This window comes from Pelophylax lessonae, assembly GCF_965119305.1.
Source record: "Pelophylax lessonae genome assembly, chromosome: 2".
Classification (NCBI taxonomy): domain Eukaryota; kingdom Metazoa; phylum Chordata; class Amphibia; order Anura; family Ranidae; genus Pelophylax; species Pelophylax lessonae.
Genome location: NC_138769.1, coordinates 160,560,143 through 160,578,201, shown reverse-complemented (window position 1 = coordinate 160,578,201; position 18,059 = coordinate 160,560,143). Strand labels below are relative to the sequence as shown.

At 46.1% G+C, this 18,059-nt stretch overlaps 1 protein-coding gene across 1 annotated transcript in view; it reads left to right on the top strand.

The window, feature by feature from the left end:
- MKS1 (MKS transition zone complex subunit 1) overlaps positions 1–18,059 on the top strand; it is a 79,883-nt gene that overhangs the window by 36,716 nt on the left and 25,108 nt on the right. Inside the window, exon 16 of the mRNA XM_082247377.1 lies at positions 17,854–17,936. Within this exon, the coding sequence (XP_082103503.1) occupies positions 17,854–17,936 (83 nt within the window). The remainder of the gene's footprint in view (positions 1–17,853; positions 17,937–18,059) is intronic.

The window sequence follows — 18,059 nt, the reverse complement described above, 5'->3', positions numbered from 1 at the left end:
TGCAGACCAGAGCTCCGCGCTGGGTCGGCCGCGACGGAGTCCCATTGGAGGGACTGACCTTGCGAGTTAAAAGTCTCGCTTGGACGCCAGGAACCAGAGAGTCGAGGCGTCCGGAGTGGTCCACAACCCCCTACCCCGGTGGAGAGGGTATTGTGAAGAGAGGGTGCCTGTCGGTTCGGTATGGTGAGTAAACGTTCCCTTTTTTCCTCGTTATGAGGCAGTATGAATTATGGGCCCCTCCATACATGGTCAGTATCTGTCTGACACTAAAAGTCCCCCTTGTAAATACAGCATGTGTTTGGTGGGAAGTGGACTTGGTTTGAGAGCTAACACTCTACCCAGCAGACTGTAGTATTACAGCAGACATAGGAGGTATAATCCTACCTTAATTGTAGTGTACCTCCTGCAGATCGATAAACCGCATTTAGCAGAGATGCAGGTGGATGTGCTGGGAAAAACTATTTCGGCAGTCCGCCGCCATTTTGCTGTAGACCGGGTGCATGAATGTCCTCAGGTCACGCCGGCCGCAATGTTTTTGGAGTCTATTGTCTCCTGTATGGGGGCGGCCATGTTTGATGAGCCCAGCTACCTCGTGGAGAGCTGGGAACGCCGGAAGGCGTACACAGGGGGCGGAGCCACGTCCTTCTACCCGGGAAAACTAACACAGCTCTTTCCAGTCTGTAAAAGGCAGACGCTGACTGCAGTTGGTTGGAAACTTCTCTGCATTGGGTGGTGAGCCTTGAGGGTCCCTTTCTCTCTCTTGGGGATCGAGAAGCAGGTACTCTGAGGGGCGCTATTGCGCTAGGGGGGTACACATGAAAAAAAAAAAAAAAAAAAGAGAGGTATTTTTTATTAAAAAAAAAAAAAAAAAGAGATGTTTTTTTCTTTTTTACTGGCAAAGTGTCCTGGATTAACATGGACCCTGCCACTCATGTATCTCCACCAGATCCCTTCGAGGGGTCTGCAGGATCCTCCAGCACCCCACTGACAATTGAATCCTTGTCAGCTATTATGGAAACTTTTGTCTCCCGGGTGGAAGTGGCTTGTCAGGGACAGGGCGCAAGCCCCCGCCTAACCCCATATTATCTGAAACTTCGGATTCAGAATCTGAGCCTATTTCTGCAGTTGCAGGTACCTCATCTGGGATTGGTGGCTCGGGTACTGTCTCTTCAGACAGTGAGGAGGATGTTTCGGCATCAGCCATAGCCCGAGAGGAAGCGTTGGTAAACGCACTCATTGTATCTGTTCAAGAAACCTTAAGATTACAGGGTACTCCATCGGAAATAGCTGAAACTGAAATCCCCTTTTGGGACTAAAAAACGCATCAAAGTGGCGAAGGTTTTTCCATTGCCCAAATGTTTGGGCAATCCAATCAAAGAAGAATGGAGTCTGCCAAAACGCACTTCTGCTATTTCCAAACGCATTAACAGACGTTATCCGTTTGAGGAAACCCTTATTAAGAAATGGACAGAACCACCTGTGGTGGATTCACCAATTGCTAGATTGAATAAGCCACGGTTATTCCATTAGAAGACGCTCCGTCTTTTAAAAGATCCGGTGGATCGCAAGATAGAAACTATGTCTCGCACCACGTTTTTCCTTGATTGGATCAGCTTTCAGACCAATAATTGCTATTGGGCTGGTTTTGCAGACTGTAACCGAATGGACCATAGGGTTACGCCGGGACTTAGAAGAGGTCCCCCAGGCGGTATCAGATTTGTTGGAACAGATGATACAGGGGTTACAGTTTGTGTGTGATGCGGCGTTAGACGCCACTCCATTTTTGGCGCGAGCATCAGTTTCAGCAGTGGTTCTCAGGCGTACACTGTGGCTAAAAGGTTGGTTAGCCGACCAAGGTTCCAAAAAAGCATTGGCTAATATCCCCTTTTTGGGAGAGCGTTTATTTGGAGCCAACTTAGATGAGATCATTAAGGATCTCACGGGTGGAAAGAGCACCTTTTTACCGCAAAATACTAAGGGTAAAGGAACTCGTCAAAGGCGAGGGCCTTCTTTCTCTGCTCACAAAAAGTTTTTTCGCCCCGCGGGTGAAAAAATTAAGTCCTCCAAAGCTCCTTCAGGAGGCTCCAGGGGACGTTGGTCGGGCAAGCAAAAGCCCGCCCCCTCCAGACCTGAAGATAAGTCGACCAAAGCCTGAAGGTGCGCCCCCACCCATAATTGGGGTGGGGGGACGTCTTCGCCGGTTCCCGGATCCATGGCTTTCCAGAATCCCGGACAAGTGGGTTTGCGAAATCATAAGATCAGGGTACAAGATCGAGTTTCGATCTCTCCCACCGGCGCGATTCTTCCCTTCCAATATCCGACTATCCCCGGATCGTTTAGAAGATCTGCGGAGAGCAGTCATGGATTTACTACAACAAGGAGTGGTAGTCCACGTTCCTTGGACAGAACGTTTTTTCTAGGGTTTTATTCAAACCTATTTACAATACTCAGGAAAGAGGGCAAAGTGCGTCCAATTCTGGACTTAAGGACACTCAATTCCTTTTCTCAACATAAGAAAATTCAAAATGGAATCCAGTAGCAGCCTTCCTGCATTCAGGGGATGTCCTAGCGTCCATAGACATCAAGGACGCCTATCTGCACATTCCCATTTTCGCAGGACATCAGCGATTTCTATGTTTTTCCGTAGAAGAGAACCACTATCAGTTTGTGGCGTTACCTTTCGGTCTCGCCACGGCTCCTCGGGTCTTCACGAAGGTGTTGGCCCCAATGTTGGCACTACTGCGCCAAAGAGGCATATAGATTCTAGGTTACCTAGACGATCTCCTACTTCATGCAGAGTCTCCTCAGACCCTGCTACAAAACATAGAAATTACTATAATTTCTTTACAGGAATTCGGGTGGCTGGTGAACCAGCAAAAGTCATTTCTGGTTCCCACCCAGAGGCTCGAATATCTGGGTCTAATTCTAGACACAGTCAGGACAAGAGTTTTCCTTCCGGTAGGGAAACTCCGGAAGATTCAATCAGCAGTCCAGTTGTTACTATCCAACAGCTGGTCTTCCCTTCGGACTTGCATGAGGGTTCTGGGGTTGATGGTGGCTTCCTTCGAAGCAGTCCCATTTGCCCAGTCCCATACCCGAATTCTTCAGCAAGAGATTCTTCTCAGATGGAATCGGAATCCGGAATCTCTGGACTATCGGATCCGATTGAGCAAGCAGACCAGAGAGTCTCTGGTCTGGTGGCTTCGGTCACCGATGCTCAGCCAGGGAAAGTCATTTCTGACAATATATTGGACGATAGTGACCACGGATGCCAGCCTATCCGGATGAGGAGGAATTCTCGGTCTGTTATCCGTTCAGGGACTTTGGTCCCCGGAAGAATCCAGGTTACCGATAAATGTGTTGGAACTGAGAGCGATCAGACTTTATCTGATTCACTGGACCGAGCAGCTCCAGGGCAGCCCGGTTCGGATCCAGTTGGACAACGCCACGGCCGTGGCTTATGTCAATCACCAGGGGGGCACCAAGAGTGTCCGAGCGGCCAAAGAAGTGGCTTGCATTCTTCGCTGGGCGGAACGATTTGTTCCAGCTATCTCTGCGGTGTTCATTCCGGGGGTGGAAAATTGGCAGGCAGATTATCTCAGCCGTCAGACTCCGGATCAGGGGGAATGGTCCCTCCATCCAGAAGTTTTCCACCAGTTGTGCCTACGTTGGGGCACCCCGGATGTGGATCTGTTGGCATCACGATTCAACAGGAAAGTACAGAGATTCGTGGCTCGCTCCCGCGATCCTCTAGCAGAGACCGCAGACGCACTGATCGCCCCGTGGGGGCAATACCAGCTAATGTATGCCTTCCCTCCTCTTGGGTTACTGCCAAGACTTCTTCGCAGGATAGAGGAGGAAGGAATTCCAGTAATCCTGGTAGCTCCGGACTGGCCTCGTCGAGCTTGATACGCCGACTTGGTCAGACTGGTGGCGGACGTCCCGTGGAGACTTCCTCTCAGGGAGGATCTACTGTCTCAGGGACCGATCTTCCATCCTGCTTTACGATCGCTGGTTTTAAACGGCCTGGTTATTGAGACCCAGGTGCTGAAGGACAAGGGATTGTCAGCTTCAGTTATTCCTACTCTAGTTAAAACAAGGAAAGCGACTTCCAGAAAGATTATCATCGTACATGGAAGTCTTTTATATTGTGTGGTGTGAATCCCTTGGGTTCCATCTACATCTTTATTTGGTAGCCCGAATATTGGCTTTTCTGCAACAGGGAGTTGAGCAGAAGCTGGCCTTGAGTGTTATCAAGGGTCTGGTTTCAGCATTTGCTATCTTCTTTCAGAAGCCTTTGGCTACTCATTCCTTGGTGCGGAATTTCATCCAGGGGGTGCGACACCTGGCTCCGCCAGTGCACGCCCTGTTACCATCCTGGGATCTTAATTTGGTGCTGTCGGTTCTTCAGACACCTCCCTTTGAAAATATCAGGGAGATTCCCTTGCTTACTTTATCTCAGAAGGTGGCCTTCTTGGTGGCTATCACTTCTGCACGCAAGGTGTCAGAACTGGCTGCATTATCCTGTTGTTCCCCAGATCTGGTGGTTCATAGGGATAAGGTTGTTCTTCATCCGAATCCATCCTTCCTTCCTAAGGTGGTTTCAAAGTTTCATTGAATGAGGACAGTGTATTGTCCTTCCTATGTCCTTAGCCCAATCATCCTCGAGAATTTGCATGGCATTCCTTGGATGTAGTTCAGGCGATCAGGATATATTTGAATACTACGGATTCAATTTGTAAGACGGATTCACTGTTTGTGATCACGGATGGCCCTAAGAAGGGGTTGCCTGTTCTGCTGCGACCATCTTTAGATGGATCAGACAGACGGTGGTACAGGCTTATTTTATCTAAGGGTCGGGATCCCCCGTTCCCTGTTAAGGCGCATTCTACTCGGGCGCTTAGAGTTTCCTGGACCTTCCGCCATCAGGCGTCAGTGGTTCAGGTCTTCAAGGCGACTGTTTAGTCGTCGGTTCATACCTTTACAAGATTGTATAAGGTTTATGCGATGGCATCGTCAGATGCCTCTTCTGGCCGCAAGGTTCCTGCAGGCCACTGTTTGAGGAGACGGTTGGTCTACCTCGAGGATTTGTGGGGTAGGTCTCATCTGTTTACTCAATGAGTCCTTTGATACTTCTGGTTGGCTCCGGTTGGGCCTTCTAGATTGGATTTTGATTTCTGTCAATCCCACCCCTCATTTGTGGCACTGCTTCTGGATGTCCCAGTTCTTGTGAATCAAGAAGACTACGTCTGTCAATGAGCGACAGAGAAAATCGGATTTTTGTAAGATCTTACCGTAAAATCCCTTTCTCTTAGCTCATTGACAGACGTAGTACCCGCCCCTCTATCATTTAGTTGGGTTGGGTTAAATTCTCTGTTGCTGCTTTGTGACAGAACTGATGCCTTGTAGCAGAGAGAGGGAGGATATACCCTCAGGGACTGCCCCTAGGGTGGAGCCAGAACGTTTTTTCTTTCTGCCTAGTCCTACTCCTGCGGAGACAACATAACCCAGTTCTTGTGAATCAAGAAGACTACGTCTGTCAATGAGCTAAGAGAAAAGGATTTTACGGTAAGATCTTACAAAAATCCGATTTTTCCATCCATCTAGCGGATCGGATCGGATGAGAACGGACAGACGGTCTGTTCCCATCCGATTCCCCCATAGAGATGCATGGGGACCTGACAGTTGTGTCTTCGCACACAGTGCGGAGACACAGCTGTCATCCGCCTGCTCAGCGGGGGATCAGCGGATTGAAAGGGCCCGTAGACACATTTTGGTTTAAATTTGCCTTTTTTGTTTGTCTCTTCACAAAGTAAGTCCTATAACACAGGTAGAGATTGTAATATAAATCAACAAAGTGTTCATCTGTTAGAGGTACATAATTAGATGTGTTGACAATCACCTGCCCACTGGTACCCCTGAGTGGGTGTTTGTTATTAAAAACTTCTCGTCCCACTCGTTAGAGGGGACTCCGATGCACGGGGCAGGCGGTTACGATTGCCGCCTGCCACCCGCGATCGCTCCCTGCTGAGAGAGGACGGTCAGCTTCTCTCTGGAATGATCACAGAGTGCCTGTGATCCTTCTATATAGGATCACAGGTCTCTGTGATCTTTTTTAAAAGCCCCCTCCCCCATACAGTTAGAATCACTCCCCTAGGCTCACATTTAACCCCTTGATCACCCACAGTGTTAACCCCTTCCCTGCCAGTGTCATTAGTACAGTAACAGTGCATATTTTTAGCACTGATTTCTGTAGTAATGTCACTGGTCCCCCCAAAAGTGTCAAAAATGGCAGTTAGGGGTCCGATCTGTCCACCGTAATGTTGCAGTCCTGCAAAAAATCTCAGATGACGTCCATTTCTAGGGGGAAAAAATTGACATAAATCTTTCCCGTAGTTAGTAGACGCAATAACTTTTGCGCAATAATCAAAATACGCCTTTTTTTTTTTTTTTTTTACCAAAAATATGTAGCAGAAAACCAATTGAAAAGTGAAAATTATTGTTTTTTTTTTTTTTTTCCAGAATTGACGCTTTTTTTGGTTTATAGCGCGAAAAAAAAAAAAATCGCAGAGGTGATCAAATACCACCAAAAGAAAGCTCTATTTGTGGGGGAAAAAACGACATCCATAGTATTTGGGTACAGCATCGCAGGACCACGCAATTGTCTGTTAGACGCAGTGCCAAATCGCAAAAAATGGCCTGGTTATTAAGGGGGCAAGTCCTTCCAGTCCAGAAGTGGTTAAAATGCAAACAGGGAACACAGCCTACTCCATCAGGGATTCACCTTTATATCAATTTCCCTGTAGTGCACCACTCCATTTTTACTCCCATTTAACAGTAATCTGACGATTTGTTAAGACTTTTGCCTACCTGTATGTAATGCAGTAAAGCTGTTCCAAAAACACGCACTGCCAGATACTTGTTTTTTTTTTCAGACAAGAAAGCCTTGAAAGTTTAAATCTGATTAGTGATGATGACAGCCTGCATTGGGAAGACAGAGCTTGATCTCAGAAAACACTTCCAGTGGTGCATGAACAATAACACACCCCAATTCCCTCCCAGCCAGTCAGTGCAGGGATATCTGCATGGTAATTTAGTAGCTGTTTACTTACAGCCTTCCTTAACCACTTAAGCCCCGGAAGATTTTACCCCCTTCCTGACCAGGGCCTATTTTGCGATTCGGCACTGCGTGACTTTAACGGACAATTGCGGTCGTGCGATGCTGTACCTAAACGAATTTGACATCCTTTTTTTCCCACAAACAGAGCTTTCTTTTGGTGGTATTTGATCACCTGTGCGATTTTTTTTTTTTTTTTTGATCATGCGCTATAAACAAAAAAATAGCGTCAATTTTGCAAAAATAACAATATTTTTTACATTTTGTATATGAAATTCCCCCAAAAAAATGTAAAAATCAAAATTTTTTAACATTTTAGGCCAATTTGTTTTATGCTACCTATGTTTGGTAAAAAAAATCGCAAAAAGCGTATTTTGATTGGTTTGCGCAAAAGTTATTGCGTTTACTAACTAAGGGAAAGATTTTTGTTGTTTTTTTTTTTTTAACGCGTAATTGCGGCGATCTGCAATTTTTTTTTTTTTTTTTTGCGGTACTGCGACATTGCGGTGGACAGATCGGACCCTTGACTGACATTTTTGACACTTTTGGGGTTACCAGTGACATTTCTACAGTAATCAGTGCTAGGGCTGGGCGATAAAACGATACCGATAGGTCCCGTGCTCGATAGCAATAAAAGGCTTCGAACGATAAAACGAAAAGTCCGCTCCGACGGGTTTAAGCTTTAAAAATGGCGCCGCCCGTCGCATACATGTCACCGCGCACGCGCCGCCGCCGCTCGGGAGAGGCCGGGAATAGCCGAAATTACACGAGCGGTGGCGGCGCGTGCGCAATGACGTGTCGGCGCCGGGCGGCGCCATTTTTAAAATGAAGGCGCCTCTGGAACAGGTAAGTGAAACGGCTTCACTACCTGCCATTATGTAGGGCTGCGGGCACACTACAAGGGATGCAGTGCTGCGGGCATGGTCCACCTGTACCATGCCCACAGCACTGCATCTCCTGTAGTATGCCCACAACCCCGGATCCTCCTGCACCATGCCAGTACCCTGCATTCTCCTGCACCATGCCCGCCGCCCTGCATTCTCCTGCACCATGCCCGCCGCCCTGCATTCTCCTGCACCATGCCAGTCACCCTGCATTCTCCTGCACCATGGCAGTCACCCTGCATTCTCCTGCACAATGCCCGCCTCCCTGCATTCTCCTGCACCATGCCCGCCGCCCTGCATTCTCCTGCACCATGGCAGTCACCCTGCATTCTCCTGCACCATGCCCGCCGCCCTGCATTCTCCTGCACCATGGCAGTCACCCTGCATTCTCCTGCACCATGCCCGCCGCCCTGCATTCTCCTGCACCATGCCAGTCACCCTACATTCTCCTGCACCATGCCCGCCGCCCTGCATTCTCCTGCACCATGCCAGTCACCCTACATTCTCCTGCACCATGCCCGCCGCCCTGCATTCTCCTGCACCATGCCAGTCACCCTGCATTCTCCTGCACCATGCCAGTCACCCTGCATTCTCCTGCACCATGCCAGTCACCCTGCATTCTCCTGCACCATGCCAGTCACCTGCATTCTCCTGCACCATGCCAGTCACCCTGCATTCTCCTGCACCATGCCCGCCGCCCTGCATTCTCCTGCACCATGCCAGTCACCCTGCATTCTCCTGCACCATGCCAGTCACCCTGCATTCTCCTGCACCATGCCAGTCACCCTGCATTCTCCTGCACCATGCCAGTCACCCTGCATTCTCCTGCACCATGCCAGTACCCTGCATTCTCCTGCACCATGCCAGTGCCCTGCATTCTCCTGCACCATGCCAGTGCCCTGCATTCTCCTGCACCATGCCAGTACCCTCATTCTCCTGCACCATGCCAGTACCCTGCATTCTCCTGCACCATGCCAGTAGCCTGCATTCTCCTGCACCATGCCAGTAGCCTGCATTCTCCTGCACCATGCCAGTACCCTGCATTCTCCTGCATCATGCCAGTACCCTGCATTCTCCTGCACCATGCCAGTCACCCTGCATTCTCCTGTACCATGCCCGCCGCCCTGCATTCTCACCCTAGGGTCCTTATTTTAAATGGGTAATAAAAAATATCAATAATTATCGATATCGACCGATATGAAACACTGATATCGTGATACAGTTTTCAGCCATATCGCCCAGCCCTAATCAGTGCTATACATATGCACTGCAGTGGTGTATTTAGGTTTTGTGCTGCCCTAGGCCTGACTACATTTGGGCGCCCCCTCATTTAAATATGACCCACCCCTTCCTGTAAAGGCCACACCCCTGCATGTTTATGACCCGCCCTGTTATCTATAAACCACAGACTACAACCAGTTTATCAGTGCAGCCTCATCAGTTCAGCCTCATCAGTGCAGCCTTATGAGTGCAACCTCATTACTGCCCATCAGTGGCCACCAGTGCAGCCTATCAGTGCCCATTAGTGCAGCCTATCAGTGCATCATATCAGTGCCCATCAGTGCTGACTTATCAGTGCAGCCCCATCAGTGCAGCCTCATCAGTGGCAGTCATGGCAGCCTCATCAGTGGCCATCAGTGCAGCCCACTAGTGCAGCATATCAATTCAGTGCCCACTTTTTTGCTGCCCTCTGCAAAGTGCCGCCCTAGGCCTGGGCCTTGTTGGCCTAGGCCTAGATACAGCACTGATGCACTGTTACTATAAAATGACACTGGCAGTGAAGGGGTTAACTTTTTTGGAGAGGGAGGGGTTAAGTGTGTCCCTAGGGGCTTTCTAACTGTGATTGGCTGTGGCTTGAGGTGTAGGAACAGTGATCAACGGTCCTACATAGTAGAACCGTATGATCACTATTCTTACACAGGGGAGAATGACAGGCGGCTGTGTTTACATTAGCTGCCTGCCTTTCTCCCGCTCTAACGGACGATCGCGGGTGACCGGCGGACATCGGGTCCGCCGGTCACTCGCGCGGGGGGGTCCGTGATCGAGTGGGGGGATCGAGCATCCAGCAGTGCGCGCTCGCTCCCCAGAGCCTCACAGGCTAGTGACGTACCGATACGTCACTTTGCCTGTGAGGGGCTGACCGCCGCAGTATATGTACTTGCAGCGGTCGGCAAGTGGTTAAGGGTCGTACACACTATAAGAAAATCGGGCTAACATTTTTGTCCAAAGAATTTTCATACGATTTTCGTATAGTGTGTACACAACTTTCTACAGCCGATTCTGAATATTCGTACATAAATTCTTGAAGGGACAGACTCCAAAATGTTTCCCGTACTGGAAAAACGAACGATTTTCATTTTTAATGTGTACCTTTTTTTTGTATGACATTTGTACAAGAAAAATCAGAAAGACTGCGCATGATCAGTCACAATAAAAAAAAAAAAAAAAAGCGTTTGTGGTACGAGAATTTTCGTATGAATTTTCGTTCATCGGTTCCGATTTGCTGTGAAACAACGAGGAAAATCAGACGATTGTTCGCCCGTATTTCTTATAGTGTGTACCCCACTTTACTCTCTTGTGCAGATGCAAGGAGGTTGGGGAGCTAAGGGATATGTGTACAGAAGGGAGGTAAAAACTAATAATGATCTGAGCTGCCAGAGATGTGTGTGCATAGGGGTGGTATCTGAGCAGCTAGGAATGTGTGTGTACAGGGGTGATATGCTGGCAGTTTTGTTTGAAGAGCTGCAGATCTTCATTTTGTCATCCAGAGTTATTTGCTGGTGTTCGGGGCCCTGTCACAGATCCCACTACTGCATACCTAAAATGGTGACAGTTTGTTTGCAAGGTTGGATGAGAGATGTAGTACAGGTGTGGGGACACCATGACGTTTAAGTCACTGTAAACTTTGCCTGCTTGCTGATTCATAGAAACATAAAAATATGATGGCAGAAAAAAGACAGAGCGGTCCATCGAGTTTGCCCGTTTTTATACATGATTTTTTTGTTAACTTTTCTTTGTCTAAGTATAGATCTAGGTTTGTCCCAAGCATGTTTTGAAGCCATTTACTGTTGTCTGGCTCATGACCTCTGCTGTAAGTCTATTCCAAGCACCAACTACCCCTTTAGTTTTGAACTTTCCTTCTGCCTGTTTGAGGTCAGATCCCCATTTCTTGATTTTGGTTTCATATTGAAAAAGCTGCCCTCCTGAACCTTACTAACCTTATCAATCATGTCTCCCGTTTCCCTCCCTTCTTTCCTCCAGACTGTACATATTAAGTTCCTGAAGTCGCTCTTAATATGTTTTATCCCCCCAGACCTTTCACCATTTTTGTTACCACTGAGGGGGTTTGCATGGGCTAGTTTAGGAGGAAAGTATACCTATATTGAGATAAATTGGGGAGGGGCATTTTGACTTGGCTACAATTTTTGCTTGGTAACAATAAGGCCGTATTCACACTGAAGCAGCACGACTTCAGGGGGCGACTTCACAAGTCGCGTGCACCGCGACTTGCATGCACTTCATATAATGAATGTCTATGCAAGTCACTCCGAGGTCGCCCCGAAGTAGTACAGGACCCTTTTTCTAAGTTGGAGCGACTTGTGTCGTTCCTATTAGAACGGTAGTCGCGGTAGTGTGAATGGAGTGTTATAGTTCCATTGTTGTGCTGCACAATTGTTACACTTGAAGTCAGCTACAAAATCAGCTTATGTAAACTATCCTCTAAGTAATGTCATGTTCTTACAAAAATAAAGTAGAGGTCACCCATAACTTTTTGATCGAATCTGGGATGCTTAGCTGGCGTCTAACTTTACATTCCCAAGTGTGCCTTTACTTATGCCCGTTCTTTTTCTTTTCTGTTACTTTGTGTTTGCAAACCTGTAGCTATACAATGTAATGTTTCTAATGTATAATGAGAGACCACAACGGTAGGTTTTCTCATTATGATGGTTTATTGTCGTACTGTAAGAAAACTAACATAAATCCCAAAAAAAAAAAAAGTTGCTTGTTGTTATTGTTGGGAAGATCTTATAGATGCATACTCATCATAAAAAATTCAAACCATATAAATAAATAAGAAATTATCCACTGGTGATACTAAAGTGCACGTGCAAAATGGGAGTTATGATTGGGCTAAGTGTCCAAGCCCCCAAAAGTGCTCAGTGCCCAAAATATTATTTATGGTGAACATTAAATAAATAAATAAAGCAAAAGTGCACAAATTGTAATAAAATGTATTTATACAGTGCCGGTAGCGAATGATTCAGTGCAGGAATAAATGAATCCGTGTATGGGCAATCCTCCTTGAGTAAATAAACGGAAGTGGCCGCTCCAGTAGAAGTCCTATGATGAAACGCGTAGGGTGGAGTTTCATACATCAACATCACTTCCGGTTTTGGAGTCTGAGCCGTGGAACGCGGAAGCATCCCGGCGCCTGCACTGATCTCGATCAGCCTGAATAGTGAGTCTGATTTACTTGCACTTATCCGGCATTTTTGTACTACACCATGGGGTTTCTTTTTGTTTGCGCACCCAGATCGGACGATCATCCTCTGGACCATTGTTTCTCAACTCCGGTCCTCAGGGCACACTAACAGGCCAGATTTTAAGTATTACCTTGTGGAGATGCAGACTAGAATACTGCAATCACTGAGCAGCAAATTATATCACCTGTGATGTATTTCAGTTTTCTAGCAAACCTGGCCTGTTAGTGTGCCCTGAGGACCGGAGTTGAGAAACACTGCTCTGGACATCCACCTGAGCTTGCTCACCAGAGGACAGAGAAGACCCCTGGATCACTTTGCTTGGTTTGGAGATTACCATTAACAAGAGCTGACACCCTATACTGAAGGGTTAAAAAGGGTGAGTGCGATACCTAGTGGGCATCACAGGTATAGGCACTTAATTCACCAGTTTCATTCAATTTTAAACCTTTTTCATTCTTTCATGGGCACTGTACCCATAACCTTAATAAAGGAAAATATTTTTTTCTTTTATCTCTTCCTATTTTAAATTTTATCTTTCATCCGTTTATTTACTCAAGGAGTAATTATCAATTGATTACCCATACACGGATTCATTTATTCCTGCACTGAATCATTCACTACCGGCACTGTATAAATACATTTTATTACAATTTGTGCACTTTTGCTTTATTTAATGTTCACCATAAATAATATTTTGGGCACTGAGCACTTTTGGGGGCTTGGACACTTAGCCCAATTTTAACTCCCATTTATCACGTGCACTTTAGTATCACCAGTGGATAATTTCCTTATTTATTTATTTATATGGTTTGAATTTTTTATGATGAGTATGCATCTATAAGATCTTCCCAACATATACTTTTCAAATAGGTAGCGCCTTTACCATCCTTTCCTTACCTTTTATCTTACACTTGACCCCTGTACCCCAGGGGTTGGTTGGTGGCAGCTCACACCTGTATTCTTACAATTATTTATTTATCTCATACATTCCATAGCGCTGGTCCCCTTTCTTTTTAATTGCTTGTTGTTGTTATTATTACTATTACAGGTACTTGTATAGCACCGACAATTTACATGATGCTTTTACATACAGTGCCTTGAAAAAAATTCATACCCCTTGAAATTTTCCACATTTTTTCATGGTACCAAAAACGTAAATGTATTTTATTCGGATTTTATGTGATAGACCAATACAAAGTGGCACATAATTGTGAAGTGGAAGGAAAATGATTAATGGTTTTCAAGTTTTTTTACAAATATCTGAAAAGTATGGTGTGCATTTGTATTCAGCCCCCTTTACTCTGATACCCCTAACTAAAATCTAGTGGAACCAATTGGCTTCAGAAGTCACCTAATTAATAGAGTCCACCTGTGTGTAATTTAATCTCATTATAAATACAGCTGTTCTGTGAAGCCCTCAGAGCTTTGTTAGAGAACCTTAGTCAACAAACTGCATCTTAAGGCCAAGGAACACACCATACAGGTCAGGGATAAAGTTGTGGAGAAGTTTTCAAGCAGGATTAGGTTATAAAAAAAATATCCCAAGCTTTGAACATCTCACCTAGCATCGTTCAATCCAGCATCCGAAAATGGAAAGAATACGGCACAACTGCAAACCTACCAAGACATGTCTGTCCACCTAAACTAACAGGCCGGGCAAGGAGAGCATTATTCAGAGAAGCAGCCATGGTAACTCTGGAGGAGTTGCAGAGATCCACACCTCAGGTGGGGGACTCTGTCAACAGGACAATTATTAGTCGTGCACTCCACAAATCTGGTCTTTATGGAAAAGTAGCAAGAAGAAAGCCATTTTTGAATGAAAGCCATGAGAAGTCCCATTTTCAGTTTGCAAGAAGCCATGTGGGGGACACAACAAACATGTGGAAGAAGGTGCTCTGGCCAGATGAGACCAAACCTAAACTTTTTGGCCTAAAATCAAAACGCTATGTGTATTGGAAAACTAATACTGTACATCACCCTGAACACACCGTCTCCACCACGAAACATGGTGGTGGCAGCATCATGTTGTGAGGATGCTTTTCTTCAGCAGGTACAGGGAAGCTGGTCAGAGTTGATGGGAGGATGGATGGAGCCACATACAGGGCAATTCTAGAAGAAAACCTGTTAGAGTCTGAAAAAGACTTGAGACTGGGGTGAAGGTTCACCTTTCAGCAGGAAAACGACCCAAAACATACAGCCAGAGCTACAATGGAATGGTTTAGATCAAAGCATATTAATGTGTTAGAATGGCCCGGTCAAAGTCCAGACCTAAATCCAAGGGAGAATCTGTGGCAAGACTTAAAAATTGCTGTTCACAGACGCTCTCCATCCAATCTGACAGAGCTTGAGCTATTTTGCAAAGAAGAATGGGCAAAAATGTCACTCTCTAGATGTGCAAAGCTGGTAGAGACATACCCATAAAGACTTGCAGCTGTAATTGCAGCGAAAGGTGGTTCTACAAAGTAATGAGTAAAGGGGGCTGAATACAAATGCACGCCACACATATATTTATTTGAAGACCATTTATCATTTTCCTTCCACTTTACAAGTACAGTGGGTACGGAAAGTATTCAGACCCCCTTAAATTTTTCACTCTTTGTTATATTGCAGCCATTTGCTAAAATCATTTAAGTTCATTCTTCTTCCTCATGAATGTACACATAGCACCCCATACTGACAGAAAAACACAGAATTGTTGACATTGCTGCAGATTTATTAAAAAAGAAAAACTGAAATATCACATGGTCCTAAGTATTCAGACCCTTTGCTCAGTATTTAGTAGAAGCCCCCTTTTGATCTAATACAGCCAGGAGTCTTTTTGGGAAAGATGCAACAAGTCTTTCACACCTGGATTTGGGGATCCTCTGCCATTCCTCCTTGCAGATCCTCTCCAGTTCTGTCAGGTTGGATGGTAAACGTTGGTGGACAGCCATTTTTAGGTCTCTCCAGAGATGCTCAATTGGGTTTAAGTCAGGGCTCTGGCTGGGCCATTCAAGAACAGTCACGGAGTTGTTGTGAAGCCACTCCTTCGTTATTTTAGCTGTGTGCTTAGGGTCATTGTCTTGTTGGAAGGTAAACCTTCGGCCCAGTCTGAGGTCCAGAGCACTCTGGAGAAGGTTTTTGTCCAGGATATCCCTGTACTTGGCCGCATTCATCTTTCCCTCGATTGCAACCAGTCGTTCTGTCCCTGCAGCTGAAAAACACCCACACAGCATGATGCTGCCACCACCATGCTTCACTGTTGGAACTGTATTGGACAGGTGATGAGCAGTGCCTGGTTTTCTCCACACATACTGCTTAGAATTAAGGCCAAAAAGTTCTATTTTGGTCTCATCAGACCAGAGAATTTTATTTCTCACCATCTTGGAGTCCTTCAGGTGTTTTTTAGCAAACTCCATGCGGGCTTTCATGTGTCTTACACTGAGGAGAGGCTTCCATCGGGCCACTCTGCCATAAAGCCCCGACTGGTGGAGGGCTGCAGTGATGGTTGACTTTCTACAACTTTCTCCCATCTCCTGACTGCATCTCTGGAGCTCAGCCACAGTGATATTTGGGTTCTTCTTTACCTCTCTCACCAAGGCTCTTCTCCCCCGATAGCTCAGTTTGGCCGGACGGCCAGCTCTAGGAAGGGTTCTGGTCGTCCCAAACATCTTCCATTTGAGGATTATGGAGGCCACTGTGCTCTTAGGAACCTTAAGTGCAGCAGAAATCTTTTTGTAACCTTGGCCAGATCTGTGCCTTGCCACAATTCTGTCTCTGAGCTCTTCAGGCAGTTCCTTTGACCTCATGATTCTCATTTGCTCTGACATGCATTGTGATCTGGAAGGTCTTATATAGACAGGTGTGTGGCTTTCCTAATCAAGTCCAATCAGTATAATCAAACACAGCTGGACTCAAATGAAGGTGTAGAACCATCTCAAGGATGATCAGAAGAAATGGAAAGCACCTGAGTTAAATATATGAGTGTCACAGCAAAGGGTCTGAATACTTAGGACCATGTGATATTTCAGTTTTTCTTTTTTAATAAATCTGCAACAATGTCAACAATTCTGTGTTTTTCTGTCAGTATGGGGTGCTATGTGTACATTCATGAGGAAGAAGAATGAACTTAAATGATTTTAGCAAATGGCTGCAATATAACAAAGAGTGAAAAATTTAAGGGGGTCTGAAAACTTTCCGTACCCACTGTATGTGCCACTTTGTGATGGTCTATCACAGGGGTCCTCAAACTTTTTAAACAGGGTGCCAGTTCACTGTCCCTCAGACGGTTGGGGGGCCAGCCTATTGTTTGAAAAAAATATGAATGAATATGCACACTGCACTTATCTTATTATGCAGAATGCGGGGTTCAGAAGTGTAATGCTCACAGAATGCGGGGTTCAGAAGTGCATTGCGCTCAGAATGCAGTGTTCAGGAGTGCATTGCACTCAGAATGCAGTGTTCAGGAGTGCATTGCACTCAGAATGCAGTGTTCAGGAGTGTATTGCACTCAGAATGCAGTGTTCAGGAGTGTATTGCACTCAGAATGCAGTGTTCAGGAGTGCATTGCACTCAGAATGCAGTGTTCAGAAGTGCATTGCACTCAGAATGCAGTGTTCAAGAGTTTGTTGCACTCAGAATGCAGTGTTCAAGAGTTTGTTGCACTCAGAATGGAGGGTTCAGCGTTGTGTTGCACTCAGAATGTAGGGATCAGGAGTGCGTTGCACTCAGAATGTAGGGATCAGGAGTGTTTTGCACTCAGAATGCAGGGTTCATGAGTGCGTTGTGCTCAGAATGCAGGGTTCATGAGTGCGTTGTGGTCAGAATACAAGGTTCATGAGTGCGTTGTGCTCAGAATGCAGGGTTCAAGAGTACGTTACACTCAAGATGCAGGATTCAGGAGTGCGTTAGCCTAAGAATGCAGGGATCAGAAGTGTGTTAGACTCACATCTCCCCCCCCCCCCCCCCCCCCACACACACACACACACACACGTCCTCTGCTCCCCTTTCCTGTATAGCAGTGAAAATGTCAAGGGGTATGAATACTTTTTCAAGGCACTGTATATTGTACATTCACATCAGTCCCTGCCCTCAAGGAGCTAACTCACATTCAAACATAACCATACTAGTGGCCAATTTAGACAGGAGCCAATTAACCTACCAACGTGTTTTTGAGTGTGTAAGGAAACTGGAGTACCTGGAGAAAACCCATGAAAGCACAGTGAGAACTCAGTAAGAACTCTATCAAACTCCAGGCAGGTAGTGGCATGGTTAGGATTCAAACCAAAACCTTAGAGCTGCCAGGCGGAAGTGCTAACCACTGTGCTTGTTGGATAATTTCATAATGGAGAAAGATGTCAATGTATTTTCTAATACCATTTCCCTGTAGGGAGAGCGGCTGAGTCGCTTTGGATTCAGAACAGAGACAACTGGCAAGGTGACCTTTCGCTTTCACGCTATACACCAGTCAAGGTAAGAGTAGGCAAATTATACAGGAGGTGGCTGTGTTTTAAAAGAAAGGAACTGCAGGGTACTTGTGCTTTGCAGATCCCAGTACAGTAGTGTAATGACATCCTGCAGCTGTGGTTTGATGGC